Source organism: Ursus americanus, chromosome 18 (genome assembly GCF_024610735.1).
Source record: "Ursus americanus isolate L20-20 chromosome 18, mUrsAme1.1.p, whole genome shotgun sequence".
In the NCBI taxonomy this organism is placed as follows: domain Eukaryota; kingdom Metazoa; phylum Chordata; class Mammalia; order Carnivora; family Ursidae; genus Ursus; species Ursus americanus.
The window spans coordinates 30,245,691-30,265,182 of record NC_142144.1 but is presented as its reverse complement, the minus strand read 5'-3'; the positions used below and the strand labels follow the sequence as shown (position 1 = coordinate 30,265,182).

At 40.5% G+C, this 19,492-nt stretch overlaps 1 protein-coding gene across 10 annotated transcripts in view; it reads left to right on the top strand.

Moving 5' to 3' along the window:
- INVS (inversin) overlaps positions 1–19,492 on the top strand; it is a 153,473-nt gene that overhangs the window by 87,685 nt on the left and 46,296 nt on the right. For all 10 annotated transcript variants that reach the window (XM_087869520.1, XM_045780338.2, XM_087869522.1 and 7 more), the window contains 4 exons: positions 5,682–5,837; positions 6,191–6,420; positions 10,217–10,323; positions 18,805–19,017. In XM_087869520.1, the coding sequence (XP_087725646.1) occupies positions 5,682–5,837; positions 6,191–6,420; positions 10,217–10,323; positions 18,805–19,017 (706 nt within the window). The remainder of the gene's footprint in view (positions 1–5,681; positions 5,838–6,190; positions 6,421–10,216; positions 10,324–18,804; positions 19,018–19,492) is intronic.

Sequence of the window (19,492 nt, the reverse complement as noted above, 5' to 3'; positions counted from 1 at the left end):
TTTTTTTTTTTAAGATTTTATTTATTTATTCGACAGAGATAGAGATAGCCAGCAAGAGAGGGAACACAAGCAGGGAGAGTGGGAGAGGAAGAAGCAGGCTCCAACAGAGCAGGGAGCCTGATGCGGGGCTCCATCCCAGGACCCTGGGATCACGCCCTGAGCCGAAGGCAGATGCTTAACTGCTGTGCCGCCCAGGCGCCCCTCATCTGTACTTTTTAAGTTTAAGCTACCAGGATATCACTCCAAAGGCTTTATTTCCTCCAAGTTTGACGGCTAAATTAGCTTACTTTTCTACCAGGTGAATGTGGCATTTGGTTTAAAATTCTGGTTGTTGGGGCGCCTGGGTGGCACAGCAGTTAAGCGTCTGTCTTCAGCTCAGGGCGTGATCCCGGCGTTCTGGGATCGAGCCCCACATCAGGCTCCTCCGTTATGAGCCTGCTTCTTCCTCTCCCACTGCCCCTGCTTGTGTTCCCTCTCTCGCTGGCTGTCTCTATCTCTGTCAAATAAATAAATAAAATCTTTTAAAAAAATAAATAAATAAATTTGAAAAATTTAAAAAAAAATAAAATTCTGGTTGTTCCTGGGTGTTATATGCAACTGATGAATCACTAAACTCCACCTCTGAAAATAATAATGTGCTATATGTTAATTCATTGATTTTAAATAAAAATTTAAAAAAACCAACTCTGGTTGCTCCTGGGGTGCCTGGGTGGCTCAGTCAGTTAAGTATCCGACTCTTAATTTTGGTGCAGGTCATGATCTCAGGGTCCTGGGATCAAGCCCTGCGTCAGGCTTCCCATGGGGATTCTTTCTCTCCCCTCCCTCCACTTGCTCTCTCTCTCTCTCTTTCAAATAAATAAATAAATCTTTTTTTAAAAAATAAAATTAAAAAATATAAAACTCTGGTTACTCCTTAGACATGATTATAGGAACTTTTCTTATTTATCTTTGTGGAAAAAGCCAAAAACCATAAACCTGTACCTAAAACTATGTACATTTAGTAGTTATCAATTATATTTTCAAAAATTTAGAATTATATTAAGGAATGCACATATCTAAGTGTGTTCTCAGCAGTCTTATTTAATGTGCTCTTTTCTCAGATTTGAAGAGCACTCCCTCCTCCGAAATCTCCCGTTTTAGAGATAACCCCCCTGACTCTTGAAGCTTCAGAGCTTCACGTTAGATTTGCATCAAAATCTCTCACTAGATGCTTCTTTCAATCTCTTTTTCCAAGAAGAGGGCACTTTGTGCGTTGGTTAATAAGAGAGGTATGAATTTTTTAGCATTCACTGTCAACTTGGACGTCTCTGCCTCGTGTACTAGATCCTAATTGCAAGTCCAAAAAAGAAGGAGGATCACACAATAGCACAACAACACGGAACAGAATAGAAACTCAGCTACAGGCTTCTCGGTGTAATGTTTTCTTATTTGTAGAAACATAGTAGAGCCATTTGCACCTATCTGTTGTCCTGGGTAAGATCTTACTTGGCCACCAAAACTACTGACTCGGTGTCGAGTTACATCTAATCATCTCCCTCCCTGCACTTAAACCACCACCCCTTCTAAATTATTCTTTAAAGAGTTTTTGGGTAATATCAGTTTGAAGAAAAGCTTTAACCATCAAAAGTGTTTCTGTATCAAAGCTTCGCAGTAGACCTTAAGCTTCTTAAAGAAGGATGTAGTGCAGACATGTAGGACACTGAGTTTATAAACGGTCTGAACATTTCATTTTTTGTCAGACTTCCATTAGTATAGAGCCTTTCACTTTCTCACTAGCTTTGCTTTTAGTTTAACTTCTTCATGTATTTTAATAAAGTATGGGCAAGGATACTTCCGTCCTTTTGACCAGAGGTATCTTTCTGATGTGCACCATGGTTGGAGTTCAGACATAAATTCTTCTCAGATTCATTAATTCCCTGGCTCTTTCTCCTAAGGGGATTTTATTATATGTCAGACATGTCTTCCTGACATTTCTTTTCTTTAAAAGGGAGTTTCTCTCCATCATCCCTCCATCATCCTTCCATCATCCCATACAAGGTTGTTTTTCCTTCCCATGAAAAAAGAGTTCTCATCAACAGCAACATACAGACATTATTTGGATCTATTAAAAAAACTATAAAACCGTCAGGACAACATGGACACTTTCTGGACATTTGCTATTACAGAATTTTTGTTAATGTTTTTTATTTTTTTATAATAATATTTTTTATTATATTATGTTAGTCACCATACACTACATCCCTGGTTTTTGACGTAAAGTTCCATGATTCATTAGTTGCATATAACACCCAGTGCACCATGCAATACGTGCCCTCCTTACTACCCATCACCAGCCTATCCCAATCCCCAACCCCCCTCCCCTCTGAAGCCCTCAGTTTGTTTCTCAGTGTTAATATTTTTTAGGTATGATAATGAGACTAGACTTTCTTTGCAATGTCACGGCTAGGGCTCTGTGACCCCATTTCCCCTTTGCCAGCAGATACCCCGGTAGAATCTTCCGGTAGGGGGCAGTAGAGGGAGACTGGAAAGCTGGAAGACCGGAATTACACCTTCCTGTTTGCTTACTCTTCTTGGTGTCCTGTTTATCAGCATCGCCCTGCAACACAGCAATGATAGTTTGTTCGAGTAGTGACAGTTCATTTCACTTGGCAGTTTCTCCAGCGCTCACAGTACCAGCCCCAGAGCGGCCTCCTCAGAGGCACCATCACCAGCCAAGCAGAGCCCCTGCTCAGAGGTCTGAGTTTCCACTCCACAGGGCTCCTCTTCTAGGCTTTCAAGTTTTAGTAATTTCATCTTCTTCTTTTCGTTCCCCTGGTCCTAAAATTGCTGGCTGTACTACATCTGTCATCCCTTAGTGTTCCTTTTTTGCTTGTTTTGCTCTTCAATCCATAGCTAACAATTCCTTATTTTGAACTCTCTCTGTTAAAGTATCTGGCATGGTTTCTGTCTCCTAAATGGACTGATATAGTGGTTGTGTTTAAAAAAAAAATTGTTGTCTTTAGATAGACTTACTAAATATTTACTTACTAAAATATTTACAAATGAAAGGATATGACTCTAGAATTATATCCAAAACAATTAGAAGTGGGAACAAGGGGTGGCCGTTAGATGAAGCAAGACCAGCCATCTACTGACCGTCCTTGAAGCTAGGCAACGGCTATCTTGAGTTCTCTAGATTATTGTCTTTTCTTTTGAATATGTTTGAAATTTTCCATAACAAAAAGTTAAATAAAAAAAATTTAGCACTCCTATGTAAATTTGTGACACCTTCTCAAAGAGAGGGCAACAATAGTTAAATCTAAGGTTATTTATTTTTAAGTAATATAAATGCAAATAGTCATAAATGGGGAATTTCAATTAATAAGATAATGAATTCTATCTTTTGCTTAGTTAGGGTTTTGTGGTGGGTTTTTTTTTTTTTACATTCACATTTATCGGAAGAGTATTTATTACATACTCATGCCACATCACAGAATTTCGAAATTGAAAAGTACCTTAAAATTAAATCTAATCCAGGGTTTTCCAAATCAGATTCTTCAGAAGAACAGGTTTCTAGAGAGTGCTGCAGTGTTGCCAAGAAGGGCAGGTACTGAAGTGCGTAACCCTCCACCCCCGCTTTAGTCAGGACCACTCAACGCTTACCAGTTTTATATGTTGAGTGTTTAATAAAGTTTCATCTGGGGGCAGATGTATTCTTATGCTCTTAAAATGTGAAAGTCACCAAACTATCATAGATGTAGCACACTTAATCTGCCTTACGACATTCTCATCAGCGGCCCGTCAGCCTCCAGTTACACAGCTCCAATATGGAGAACTCACTGCTTCCATCTTAACCTAACTCCTATCAGAACATTCTTCCTTACGCTGAGCCCAAATGTGTCAAAGTGAATGTTCCACTCTGTGCTGTCTTCCACGTGGTATCACCTAAGATATTTGAAGTCTCTCACGCTCCTCTGAATCTTGTCTGGACCAAAGTAACATTCAGATCAGGGTCCCCCAACTCAAGTACATGTAAGAATTGCCAGGGTGTTTGTTTAAATATAGTTTCCCAGGCTATACAGACAGAAATCTATTTCAGATCCTATAGTCCTATTGACTCCACCTCTAAAATATATTCTAAATCTTTCTGCTTCTCTCCATCTCCACTCCTGCCAGCCCAGTTCAATCCAGCAGCATTTGTTACCGAGTCTTCTGCAATAGTGTTAGCTGGCTTCCCTGCTTATGTTCGCACCTCCTAGGGGACATTCTCTTCAGAGCAGCTAGAGTAATCTGATTAAGGCACAAGTCAAATAACATCACTCCAATGTGAAGTCCTTCAGGGCCTTCATCACCGGGACCTGTGTGGCCCCTTAGGATCTGGCCTTCTCTACCTTTCCAACTTACTTCTTCTTTATGCTGCAGCTTCCCTGCCTTCCTTAAGCACATAAAGTCATTCCTGCCCTCGGACTAACTGTTCTCTTTGCTCGAACTACTCCCTCAAGATCTCTACATTGCCGTCTCTCTATGACCCAGCTGTCAACTTCAGTGTCAGCTCCTTACCAAGGCTTTCCGCCACCACCAGTTAAAGTGGTCTCCCAGTCACTCTGCATATTAAGGTACCTTTTATTACTCCAATTATACCAGCCACCACCATCTAATACTTTCTTGTTTATCTGTTCAGTTTTTATTTTGCTTCTCCTACTAGAATGTAACCTTATCTATTTTGTTCTCTGCTGACTTCCCACCATTACATTCATACGCAGCCCATAGTAGGTACTCAACAAATGCCCAGGAATCTACACTTTTTTAGGCATCCTGGGTTTGGTCCATGGGTCACACTTTATGAAAGAAACATTGTTCTAGGCATTATAGGGCCATGATACTTAGAAAGACTTGGCCCCGGCCTCTAGTCAGTTCTGCAGACTCAGAATTTAAAAAGTGATGTATTTAAATAGGATTTAAAGAGTAATCCAAAGAGTAACGGCCTAAGTCAAGCACTAGCGGGGAGTAACACAGGCACAGGTCAGCATAACCTGAAACCCGTCAAATTGCTTTTTCAAACCCCACACGAAGGCCCCAGGAGAGGAGACCACATTCCTTCTCAGGTTTTTTCTCCAGTGTTCAAACAAATTGCTGTTTCTTAAATTGCGCCCGGAGGAAATCAGTGGCTTGCATTTGGAGCCACGTTGTATGAAAATGCACTCGAGGCAGTGGGCTGTGCGCACCCTCAGAACCACATGTGTGCGCAGAGCACCGGCAGGAATGGCGCGGCTCAGCAGCTGCAGGACCGGCGGGTTGACGTTTCCCGTCACACCAACCCTCGGGCTTATGCTAATTGAGTGGGTTGGTGGGCAGAATTGCCTGCGTCATTTAAATTGTTTCTCTTTGTCATTTTTTGTTCGCTTACCCTCTTAGAGGGAGGAAAGATAAACTTGTAACTGAGGAAAGGAAAGCATTTCAGACCATCAGGTTGGAAAGGTGAGATGAGAAAGGTAGAAGGACAAGGGGAAAGTGTGGGTAGTTCCTGTGACTAGAAAGGAAGACTGAAATCTATAGAAGTGAACAATAGAGAGCCCTTAAGATTACATCGCATTTAGCCAAAATGATGAGGACATCAGCAGAGGAAAAGATGCCCAGTTAGAAGAAGGAGAAGGCAAAATTGTTATCGAAGAGTTCTTCGCTTTCTTTTGCCCCCCTTGCAGCCTTACACGCCGCTGCCCTTTCTGGCCATGTCAGCACCGTGAAGTTACTGTTGGAAAATAACGCTCAAGTAGATGCCACTGACGTCATGAAGCATACGCCACTTTTCCGAGCCTGTGAGATGGGACACAAAGATGTGATTCAGACGCTTATTAAAGGTTGGTTATTAAGAGTGCTTCTACTAAGTCACTCTCAAAAGGCAGGAATTCTTGCAGGCGCACAAGCTGTGTTCGAAACACAGCTCACATAGCAGAGGGCCGCCTGGGTAGAAGGATGGAGGGGAGAGTGCACACGTGTGTGTACACACACACACACACACACACACACACTCTCGCAGGCTTCAGGAAACCTGAGGTCCACTCCTAGCTCCACCTGTTGGCCGTTATAATATACATGGAAGCATTTTGCTGAGAGCAAAGCATTTAAGGGACTGTTATATTTTTCGGACTTCTATTCTTTTTGATCGATGCTCTCTATATTGGACATTTTCATTATATTTTTGCTTTTTCAGGTGGAGCAAGGGTAGATTTAGTTGATCAAGACGGACATTCTCTTCTACATTGGGCAGCATTGGGAGGAAATGCTGACGTTTGCCAGATATTGATAGAAAATAAGATCAATCCAAACGTGCAAGATTACGCAGGACGAACCCCTTTGCAGTGTGCGGCTTACGGCGGTTATATCAACTGCATGGCAGTGCTCATGGAAAATAACGCAGACCCTAACATTCAGGACAAAGAGGTAGAAATTCTTGATCTTTTCTATATTGTTTGCTCCCAGATGTTTAGAGTATTTCTTCGTCGTTAACTAAAATAAAGTAAAACATTTTACCAAATAAAGAGATGACTTACAAAGTTATCTGTTAATTAAAAATGAGTTTTATTTTCCCCTGTTTTCCTTTAGTTCTTATCTATATGTCCATATAGACCATAACAAAGTCATAATACAGAATGGGGATAATTTTATAACTTTCATGAAATATATATACAGGGCACATGTATATGTGTGTGTATACATGTAGATATATGATATTTCACAAACCACATTTTGTTTTGTTTGCTTAAAATCATCACCAGTATTTTCTCATTTGGTGTATAATCTGCATAATTGTAGCTGCTGAGTATTCCAGAGTTCTAGGAGCTTTATGTCTAATAACTCATTCAGTTCTCACAGCAACTCTGTAAAGTTATTCCCATTCACAGGTGAGAAAATTGAAGCTCACGGAGCTTACCCAACTACCCTAAGATGACAACAGTGGCAGGGTTGTTGTAGGGAGTCAGGGTCCAAACTATGCCTGTAACCCCAATTTTAGAATGAAGTAATATTCCTATTGCTGGGTCCTTTTTTGTTATTATAGATCATGTTTCATTAATCACTTTTGTGCATTTAACTTTTTTTTTATTGTTTCCTTACAATAATTTACCCTACGTGAGAGTATTATTATTATTGACATATGAATGTGATTGGGCTCTGTGTGTACTGTTGAACTGATTATTTTTGAAGATTTAATTTATTTATTTGAGAGAGAGAGAGCGCGCAAGTGGGTAGAGGGACAGAGCGAAAGGAGAGAGAGAATCCCAAGCAGAGTCCCGCTGAGCGCGGAGCCTGACGCGAGACTCCATCTCACAACCCTGAGATCATGACCTGAGCCGAAATCAAGAGTCAGTCGGTCAACTGACTGAGCCACCCGGGCGTCCCTGTTGAACTGATTTCTAAATCATGTGGGTTAATCTCCACTTCCTCGGCTATGCAGTATCATATTGACTTCTCTCAGTTTAGCCAGTATTGATTTTTTTGCTACTTTAATTACATTAAGTCTTCAAAAATACTAGCATATTATGTTTTCCAAGCCAGAAAATATATTTTCTATTAATTCATTCAATAAATATTTATCAAGATTGTTCCTAAATGTAAAAGTAACACAGTGAAAAATATGTAAAATATGGTCCTTGTACCTATGTTATTGGAAATGAATCTTTTGTAATCTGTAGTACCTTTTACATTGTTTTTACAAGTTGCCAGTTTCCTACAGAAGGAGTATACCAAGCTACTTTCCAGTTGTTAGTTTTCATGTGTACTGTTTTGGATTATCTGCATAAACAGCATATCCTTTGTGAATAGTATGCCTTATTGGACTAACTCATACCTCCAATAGAATGTCGAATAGAGTTGGTGGTAGTTGGCATCCTTAATTCATTCTGGTTTCTCAAGGGGAAAGCTTGAAATATTTCACCATTGAATATATTTGCTAAAGGTTCCCTTATATTTCTAGTTGCTAAGAATTAGGTTTTTTTTATTCATAATTAGCTGTTTCATTTTTGTCAGATACTATTTCTGCATCTTTCAACATAACCACATGATTCTTCACCTCTTTGCTATCAACATGGTGAATTAAAAAGAGTCAGGAAGTAGTTCCCCTTATTCTCCTAAAGAATTTGTGTAATAGTGATATTACTTCTCTCTTAAATGTTCAGAAGAATTCCCTGGTGAAGCCGTCTGGTCTAGTGGCATTCTTTGTGTAAAAGGTGTTAATAACTGATTCAGTGTCATTTATAATTACAAGACCATTCAGATTTCTAATTATTTTCTTTTCAGCTTTGGTAAGTTGCATTTTTTGAGAAGTTTATCCATTTTATTAACATATCGTATGTATTTGCATAAAGTTGGTCATATAATCTCTCATCTTCTTTATGACTGTAGGACCTATAGTGATTTCATATATTGGTAGCATGTGTTGTCTCTTTTCTTTTTAAAAACATTTTTCATCTTATTCATATTTTCGAAGGACGTACTGCTTTATTGATTTTCTATATTTTAAGTTGTTTACTATTTCATTGGTGTTTACTCTTTATTATGTCCTGCCATCTACTTTCCTCAGGTTTGATTTACTATTTTTTAAAATATTCTTTTAATAAAAGTTTAAGTCATTGATTTATTTTCAATATTCATTTCCAGTATATGTATTTTTAAGCGTGCTTCTTATTCTAAGCACTGCTTTAACTTTATCCTAAAAGTTTAGGTAAGTTGCACCATCACTGTAATTCAGCTCAAATATTTTCTAGTTTCTATTCCAATTTGTTATTTGATCCATAGATTACTTAGAAGTGTATTGCTTAATTTCCAGGCAGTTGGGCATTTGCTCATTATCATTGGCAAATGATTATTTTGGTTTTCTCTTGCTGCTATAATAAATTACTGCAAACTTAGTGGCTTAGAACAACACAAATTTATTATCTTACTCTTCTGGATGTTAAAAGTCCAAAATGGGTCTCACTGGACTAAAAATCAAGGTGTTGGCAAGACTACATTCCTTTTGGAGGCTCAAGGGGAGAATCTGTTTCTTTCATTTTTCCAGCTTCTCAATGCTGCCCTCATTCCTTGGCTTGCGGTCCCATTCCACCGTCTCAGAGCTAGCAGTGCCTGGCTGAGTCTCTCTCACACTGCATCCCTCTGACACTCGCCCTCCTGCCTCCCTCCTTCACTTAAGGACCCGTGTGATTACATTGGGCCTATTCAGATAACCCAGGATAATCTCCACATCTCAAAGTCAGCTGATTAGCAACCTTAATTCCATCTACAACCTTAATTTCCCCTTTCCAGTAACATAACAGCATCACAGATTCCAGAGATCAGGATGTAGACATCTTTGCAAAGGCAGGCATTTATTCTAGCTACCACACTGATTTCTGGCGCAAACTTTACTGTGGTCTGAAAACAGTCAGAATAACAGAATTCTTTTCTTTTATTTCAGAATTCTTTTAATTATTCAAAGTCCTTTGAGGCTTTCTTTGTGGTCCAGCATATGATTCATTTTGGTAAATGTTCTATGTACACTTGAAAAGAATACTAATTGTGTCATTGTTGGATGCAATGGTTTATATGTATCACTTAGGTCAAATTGTCTTACTGTATATTTCAGGTCTTCCATATCTTTACTGTCCTTTTATTTATTTGTTCTATGAACTATTATAAAAGGTGGGTTAAAAATCTCTCGCTGATTATGGATTTGACTATATCCCTTTTAATTTTGTCATTTTTTGTTCTGTATATTTAAAAGCTGTGTTATTAGATGCATACAGATAAAGGATTGTGGTATCTTCCTCTTTGACTCCTTTCAAACTATGAAATATCCCTCTTGTATCTCTAACAATGCTTCCTGCCTTCTTTATCTTTCATGATATTGAATTTTTAAAAAAATACCAGCCATTTATTTTGTAGAATCTCACTCATTTTGAGTTTGCCTTATGATTCCTCATAATTAGATTTAAGCTTTACATTTTTGTTTGGAATATTATACAAGTGATATTGAATCCTTCTCAGGGTATCACCTCTGGAAACACATGGTGCCTCTTAACATGATATCAATTTGGATCACTTAGTTAAGATACCATCCATTTTCTGCACTGTATATTTAATATTTTCCCCTTTTGTAATTAAGCAATTTGGGAGAAATGTGTGTATTTTTGAGTTAGCATCAATAACTGTGTGTCCAAAAGTACCTGTTCCAGATACACCTGATTTTTGTTTGTGCTTATAGGGAAGAACAGCTTTGCACTGGTCCTGTAACAACGGATACCTTGACGCCATTAAATTACTACTAGACTTTGCTGCTTTCCCTAATCAGATGGAAAACAATGAAGAAAGGTAAGCTGTTGATAAAAAGAATGTATTGTTGTTCAACTCACTTCCTTTCTGCTCTGTTAAAAAGCCTCAAGTCGAGATACTAGTTCAGAAGTGCTAAGTATACTCATAAGGAAATGCTACCCTAAGAAATCCTAAACCAGAAGAAGAGAGCAAAAGTTCCATGTAGTGTTGATTTAGGATCATGGGATTATAAAGTTATTCAGAACTTTAGATTTACCTCTGGCAAGCTCACAGACTACGGATGAGGAAACATGCTCTCGTTGCTTGTGGCTGGCATAACGTCAGGGGAGTCCTGATGGACCAGACCTAGGAACGGGTCCTATGTTCAAGACATTTCTCTTGATGAACAGGATATTATCAGGTAGTGGACTGAGGTGCCACCATGTGGAATGAAAAAATAAGGAGAAGTGAGATGACTGAATAATACAGGATTCACAGAACTAGGCTGGAGTTATGCCCAAGGGCCCAGGCCCCATAAAAAGGACCAGGCACAGTGTGAAATCTAAGCAGGTGAGATTCTTGGCAGTCTTGGATCAATGGAGATTCTGATCATCTGTAGGTGACAACCAAATTTGTGATGAGACTTCCACACCTGAGCCCCACCCAGCCAGGTCTGTGCCTTGGTTGTCATCGTTCGTGGATGTTGTAACTGCAGTGGCTCCCCCTATGACACCATGCCCCCCCACGCCCCCCACCCCTGCCCATAGCCGCCACCAGTTCTTTCAGGAGATGGAAGACCTTGTGGAGAAGGAGGAACTTTCTGTAGGCCACCTGCCTCAGGAAACCCACTCATCCTTTCTGGGGTGAACCCTCTGTATCTCTCCCACTTCTTTCAGAACCTCTCCCCATTAATGATGTCCTCCACCTGTTATTTTCTGAGGTTTGTCTTCTCTGCCTATGAAGCCCTCCTTCTCTTGGAGTGTCTGCACTGCCCCATTTCCTCTTGCTTACAGGTCATGCTTTCACAGTCTGGCTTCCATCCTGACACTGACGCTGAAACCGTATTGAATGGGCACTGACAGATTCACTGATAAATACTACATTGGTCCCTCTGTCTACTCTCACTGGCCTGTCTGCATCACCTGGTTCTGTTGACCCCTCTTCTTTACTTTACTGAGACTGTATCTTCTCTAAGCTCTGTGACAGTGTATTTTCCTGATTCTCTGCCAGTCATGTCTGCTCCTTCTCCATTTATTTTGACTCCTTTTCCATTTTTTATTTTTTAAATATGAACACTCTTCAGGGACTGGGTCTTTTTCTCTCAAGCCCATCTCCTTGGGCTCTCTGACCTACCACCAAGGCTTTGTTAGTCACCTGGGGGCCGGTGAGTTCTAAACCTGTCCTTCAGACTCGGTATCTCTCCTTGGTTCCCGCTGTCATCCTCTTCATTACCAGCACCATCATCTAAATCTTGCCCTCTTTGACTCGTTCCCGGGACTGTTGCAATGCCTCCTCGCTGTTTTCCTCCCTTTCGAACTTTCCTTCATTCGGTTCATCTGCTTCCAAAGTAACCTCCCTAAACCATATTTCTGATGTAACGTTAATCATGTCCTTCCTCCATCCAAATGCAGTCTCACCTAAGAAGATTGTTCTGATCCCAGAGGCGCGTGTTCCAAACGATGTTCTCCCCTACGCTGTGATTTTGCATAGCACTTGGTACATTTCACTTTATATTCTAATTTTATGCAAACTGTCTCCATATTAGCGGAGAACTCCTGAAGATCATTGTCATCTCTGTGTTGCTCACAGTGCTTTTCAGGAAGTAGATGGTCAGTGAGAACAGAGCTTGCTCTGTCAGCTTGGTGCTCTCAGGCATCCCTGCTACACACCTGCATTAGACACTCCTGGAATTCTTTGCGTACAGACAGAATTAGATACATCAGACCAGTATGTCTCACTTTGAGAGGGGCTATGTAAAGAATTCACTCTCTCTATTGTCAGGTGACAACTATAAAACCAAAAAGACTTTAAGATTTAGGGGTTTGGACATTCAAGGAAGCTGGAACGCCAAGCAGAATCCTCAGCACTGAGGTTTTGACATTAAAGCAGCTATGTGAGAGAGAAGATTTCTCTCTTTGAAACACTTAAAAAAAAAAACAAAACTGAAAGATTAAGAATTAGTGGTGATTTATCTCCATTATGAAGGATTTATTGTGTAGCAGTATTTACTGCCTGACTGCTGTTTTCTTAGGAAACAATAAAAAACATTTATTTTTGTAATTCAATTCCCATTTTTATGGTAAGGCTTGAATTGTAGGCCTAAGGAAGAGTATGAATGAAGGTGCTTACTGCCTCCTAGAGTAAACGTATGTTAATTACAGACCAAAAGACCACAGGAAAAATCCTCCTAACTGTACTTGCCAATTTGTGGATGAAGATGGACAGTGGCGACGTCCCGGTCTCCTCTAATGTTTCATCAGCAGTGCACCTTGATGTGCAAGTGTCAGAACCCGGCACTGCCTGTTATGTGTATTGACATTGCAGTTTAGGCATTCCACTCACCCCATCAGACCATTCCTGCGTGGCAAGTCCAATCGTATCTTGTGTCTTGTCTTTATCTACATTGTTTCTTGACTGGTTACCATCAATGTAGTGCTAATTTTTACTTCTCATGCATTGACACCAGCCACTTGCTCTGCACCGTATAGACATAATTTTTGCCAACTACTTCTGGCTTTCAGTCAATAACTATCTGACAGCCACACTTGGACATCGATGGGAACATTCACAGCACTTGAATGTTTCTAAATTGAATTTGGGGTGAAGAAAGATTCAGTGGTAATGATTACAATACGGTCAGTGCCTGCACACTAAGGCATAGACTTCAGTCTTAAGATCTTTCTAGATATTTGGACTGTGTTTCCCTGAATCAAAAATTGACGGGGAATCCTAATTTGAACAAACCAATTATAAAAAAGACATTTTTGAGAAAATCAGGGAAATTTGTGTTTGGAATGGGTACTAGATTTTGCTGAGGAAGTCCTGTTAATTTTGCTAATACTGTAATGACGTGCTTATGTCCATATTATTTATTAATGAATACTGAAATGCAGGGAGATGAAATGATAGAGGAGTTCTAGGATTTGCTTTAAAACAGTTCAGCAAAAATATAAGGAAGGGGCTAAAGAAAGCAAATGTGGCAGAAATGTTGCTACTTGTTAAATTTGGGTAATGAGCATATAAATGGTTATTATGATATTCTTTCTACTTTTGTTTATGCTTGAAGTTTCTCTTAATAAAAATACAATTTTTCCATGATAAAGATATTTAAAATATTTGAAATGCAATTTTCCATCCACAAGCCCTGAGAGATCTAGTAAAGGCAGAGCTCAGCCCTGACTTGCATAAACCAGATTTTGATAATCGTGCTTGTACGCTGTGTGAAAGAAGCTCCGTATTCGTAATTGTAGAAAAGATAATCAAGCTTACTAAATGCATATGTTATTTGTGTGTTGATTGGAGAAGCAGTTTCATTCTGTAGGAGATTTATATTCAAGAACTGATAGATGTGCTGTGGGAGGATGACTGAACAGGGAGTCGTACGGTCTTAGCTCAGGTCTGGGTTCTGCAGGGAACTAGTTACATAACCTTCCGCAAGTTGCTTAATCTTTCTGGATCTGTTTACTCATTTATGGAATGAAGGTGGTAAACTAGATAACCTTATCTAAAATTCCGTTTAGCTCTAATGTCGTGGAGTTCTGTGACTCTGGTAGTTTTTTCTAGTGGGGAGAGTACAGTCCTGAAAGGCATTTTAGAATGCACAGTGATTACTCTGGATCGCTGTATCACCATTCACCTGAAACGAACGTAGCACTGTACGTTAACTACACTAGAGTTAAAATTTTAAATAATAATAATAAAATTTTAAATAGAATATATAGTGAAAATTTGTTAAGTTCTTCTGAATTTACAGGATGCCATCTACTTATAAATAATGTTCTAAAGTTTATGCAGGCACCTCTACTTTATGGCCTTCTGGTCCCTGGACAGTAGCAGCAAATCAAGATGTCCTTAAATGAGAGTTTCTTAATTTTAGCATTTGGGACTTCTTTCTGAATTCAGTTTCCTTCTAGAAGTGACCAAATCACCCCTTGCTTCTATTGAAAAATCTCCTTTTGCCTGACTATGACTGTCAGGTGAGTTTCGAAAAGAGAAAATTTCTATAATCACTGGATGATTTTCTGCGTCTAATCATACATCCGTATAATCATCAGTGTTTCCACCTCATAAATCAGCTGATTATTTCTTCCTAACACCTCTGATTGCGTTGGATTAGTAACAGCCACCCAGACAGGAATCAGGGCGCTGGCAGCCACTCGGCGGTCATAACTGCTCGTTTGGGTCCTATGGAAATGATATCGATGATGTGCGACCGTGGTGTCACCAGCCCTGCTGCAAGGGTGTCCTATCATCAGAACGACAGCAGCTGACATTTACTAATTGCTTCTCTTATGCCAGGCACAGTGTTATCTTCTTTGTATTTATTATTTCCTTTCCTCCTTTTGCCAAGTCTGCAACGAGGAAAGGTAAGTTGGTTAAGAAGTGACAGCGTTACCGCTGTTGGAAGGTGGAATTGGGTTGGTTTTTTTCACTTCAATTTTTCTATTTTTCGCACTGTTTGAATTCTTTAAATATGTGTCATTATTGCAAAGTAATCATTTTAAAAAATAATACCTGCTGAGATAATAATATTGGTTAATTCTAAAGGTGGGAATACAGATGACCATTATGTTCTTCTATATATTTATCCGATTATTTTATATTTCCAAAAATAGAAAAGATATATTGTAAGAAAGGAATTTGCCTAAAATTATGCATCTAGAAAGTAGCCAGGTGAGATTAAAATATAAAACCATCTGGGGGCGCCTGGGTGGCGCAGTCATTAAGCGTCTGCCTTCGGCTCAGGGTGCGATCCCCGCGTTCTGGGATCGAGCCCTACATCAGGCTCCTCTGCTAAGAGCCTGCTTCTTCCTCTCCCACTCCCCCTGCTTGTGTTCCCTCTCTCGCTGGCTGTCTCTCTCTGTCAAATAAATAAATAAAATCTTAAAAAAAATATATATATATATAAAACCATCTGATAATACAGCTCATCTTTTCCAAATAATGTATTTGTCAAAAAGGTATGCACAGTGGACAAAATTTAAAAGGCATGAAAACTAAGTGTCCCTCCCACCCCTGCCTCTGAGACAACCAGCATCCTCCCCAGGGATGTTACTGTCATGAGTTTCTTGGTAAACTTCTAGGGATATATTTTACATAGATAACCATACATGGGTGTGTTGTTTTTCATACAAATGGAGCATGCCATAATACTGCTCTGGGTTTTTTTTAAGATTTATTTAATTTAGAGAGTGGGAGAGACCTGGGGGGAGGGGCAGAGGGAGAGGGAGAATCTTTTTTTTTAAATTAACATACAATGTATTATTTGTTTCAGGGGTACAGGTCTGTGATTCATCAGTCTTACACAATACACAGTGTTCCCCACAGCACATACCCTCCTCAATGTCCATCACCCAGCCACCCCATCCCTCCTACCCCCTCCACTCCAGCAACCCTCAGTTTGTTTCCTGAGATTAAGAGTCTCTTATGGTTTGTCTCCCTCTCTGGTTTCTTCTTGCTTCATTTTTTCCTCTCTTCCCCTATGATCCTCTGCCTTGTTTCTCAAATTATGCATATCAGTGAGATCATATGATAATTGTCTTTCTCTGATTGACTTATTTCACTTAGCATAACACCCGCTAATTCTATCTACATCGTTGCAAAGGGCAAGATTTCATTTTTTGATGGCTGCATAATATTCCATCGTATATGTATACCATGTCTTCTTTATTCATTCTTCTGTTGATGGACATCTGAGCTCTTTCCATAGTTTGGCTATTGTGGACATCGCTGCTAAAAACATTGGGGTGCAGGTGCCCCTTCAGATCACTACATTTGTATCTTTGGGGTAAATACCCAGTGGTGCAATTCCTGGGTCGTACGGTAGCTCTATTTTCAACTTTTTGAGGAACATCCACACTGTTTTCCAGAGTGGCTGCACCAGCTTGCATTCCCACCAATGGTGTAGGAGGGTTCCCCTTTCTCCTTATCCTCACCAACATCAGTCATTTCCTGACTTATTAATTTTAGCCATTCTGACTGGTGTGAGGGGGTATCTCATTGTGGTTTTGATTTGTATTTCCCTGATGCCGAGTGATGTTGAGCACTTTTTCGTATGTCTGTTCATGTCTTCTGCCATTTCTTGATTGGATTATTTCTTCCTTGGGTGTTGAGGTTGGTAAGTTCTTTATTGATTTTGGGTACTAGCCCTTTATCTGATATGTCATTTGCAAATATCTTCTCCCATTCTGTTCGTTGTCTTTTGGTTTTGTCGACTGTTTTCCTTTGCTGTGCAAAAGCTTTTTATCTTGATGAAGTCCCAGTAGTTCATTTTTGCCCTTGTTTCCCTTGCCTTTGGCGATGTGTCTAGGAAGAAGTTGCTGCGGCTGAGGTCGAAGAGGTTGCTGCCTGTGTTCTCCTCAAGGATTTTGATGGATTCCTGTCTCACAGTTAGGTCTTTCATCCATTTTGAGTCTATTTTTGTGTATGATGTAGGGAGCTGGTCCAGTTTCATTCTTCTGCATGTGGCTGTCCAATATTCCCAACACCACTTGTTGAAAAGACTGTCTTTTTTCTATTGGATATTCTTTCCTGCTTTTCTGCTTCATAGGGATTGCATTAAATATGTAGATTGCTCTAGGTAGCATAGACATTTTCAAAATATTTGTTCTTCCAATCCATGAGCATGGAACATTTTTCCATTTCTTTGTGTCTTCCTCAGTCTCTTTCGTGAGTATTCTATACTTTTCTGAGTATAGATTCTTTGTCTCTTTGGTTAGATTTATTCCTAGGTATCTTATGGTTTGGGGTGCAATTGTAAATGGGATCAACTCCTTAATTTCTCTTTCTTCTATCTTGTTGCTGGTGTTTAGAAATGCAGCTGATTTCTGTGCACTGATTTTATATCCTGCCACTTTACTGAATTCCTGTATGAGTTCTAGCAGTTTTGGGGTGGAGTCTTTTGGGTTTTCTGGGAGAGAGAGAGTCTTAAGCAGACTCTACACTGAGCATGAAGCCCGACACCAGGCTCTGCCTCACAGCTGTGAGATCATGACCTGAGCTGAAATCAAGAGTCAGACACTTAACCGACTAAGCCACCTAGGTGCCCCAGTCCTGCTCCTTTCTTCACTTTTTTTTTCTTTTTCTTCATGTAACGAGATACCCTGGACATTGTTCCTTATTTATTCATATGCCACAGCACAGCTCTGGCTGCATCACACGGAAGACCGCATCCTGCGAATGGCCTGCACTCGATGTAAGCGGTGCTGTATTGATGGATACTAAGGTCGTCTCCACTCTTCCATTATTTCAAACTACGCTTCTGTGAATACCCTTGTGCAGAAAGCATCTCACACGTGAGAGCAGGTCTGGGATATATGCCTGCAAGGGACATGTTGAAGGGCAGATGCATGAATAATTTTGATAGATCTTGCTAAATTGTTCTCTCTGAAGATTCAAGTAGCATACAGAGAGCCTGTCTGTCCACATCCTTGCCAGCACAGTGTGTTATTAAACTTTCTGATCTTCATTAATCTGGTCATTAAAGTACTCTCTTTGTTCATCTTAATTTGTATTTCTCTTAAATGAGTGAGGTGGAACATATTTCTGTATATTTAGGAGCCATTAGTATTTCCTGTTCTGGGGACTATCTTTTATCTTTGTTTTTGGTGTTTTTTGCCCTGCAAAATTCTGTTATTTTTATATAGTTGGATTTATCATTCTTCTCTTATGGTTTGAGTTTTTTATCATTTTTATTAGAAGAGACCTTCCCATCCCAACTTGTAAAACATCTTCCATGTTTTTTTCTAGTACTTTCATGGTTTCTTTTTCTCTGCTGAAGTCTTTGGTTCATCCAGAGTTCATTTTGGTATAAAAGGTGATATAAGAATCTTTTTTTTTTCCAGATCGCTATGCAGTTGTCCCAACACTACTTAATAATCACGCTTTCTGATTTAAAGGGCCGTCCCCATCATAGACTAAATCTCTCCATCTGGAGATGTATTTTTTACTTCGTAAGCATTAACTCTCAGTAATCCTGGGCTTAAACTTATGAATCTCACAGTACTTTTTCAGATCAGAGTGGGGTATCGTCTGGCACATGGGGAAGAAGAAAAGGGATCACGTGTTCCATAGCCCCCTGTTTGTGAGCCAGCAAGCAAGACTCAGGAATCATCACAGTCAACACCACAAAGCCCCTACCCAGCTCCACCCTTGTGTTTTGTCCCCTCAGAGAAAAAAGCAACAGCCCCGGGGTACAGACCATAGCCTTACTTGAGGAACAGTCCCCATCCCACCATGCGACTTCCTTCTGCTGCATAAATTGCCAGCTTCACTGTACCCCGAATTACATTCCAGCACTTACAAAGTCCCTTCCTGCTCCAGGTACACGCCCCTTGACTACGCTCTGCTGGGCGAGCGCCATGAAGTGATCCAGTTCATGCTGGAGCACGGCGCCCTGTCCATCGCAGCCATTCAGGACATCGCCGCCTTCAAAATCCAGGCGGTCTACAAAGGCTACAAGGTCAGGAAAGCCTTCCGAGACCGGAAAAATCTCCTCATGAAGCATGAACAGTTGAGGAAAGATGCCGCTGCCAAGTAAGTCTGAACTGTGGAGACTGTTCTTTCACCTCCAGGAATCAGGGTGGAAGGGGGTGGGTGGGGAGCAGCCAGGAGGGGGAGTTAGGAGAGGATCTAAAATAACACTGTTGCCTGGACCCGTGTCACCTCCCCCCTTCTGTCCACCGGGCCTGCAGAGCACTGTGGCTGCAGGGAAGGACGAAGGCCTCATCTCTGCTCGGTGGCGGTGCCTGCACGTTGGCCCCTGATGTGCCCACGCAGGGACATACCGCCGCCACAGCCACCCTGGCAAGGAGTGGGGGCGGGAGGGTACCTACAGGAAGCTGCGAGGACGGAGCTGCTCCCCTCCTACCTCTCCTGCCCTTCCACAGGAAGCCGACTCCAGTATCTAGCCTACTGCACTAGAAGCGCTGGTTTTGATTTGATTAAAGCAACAGCTTATGTAAATAACTTGCCCTCCCCACCTATTCCTCCACAAATCTGTACCAACTAA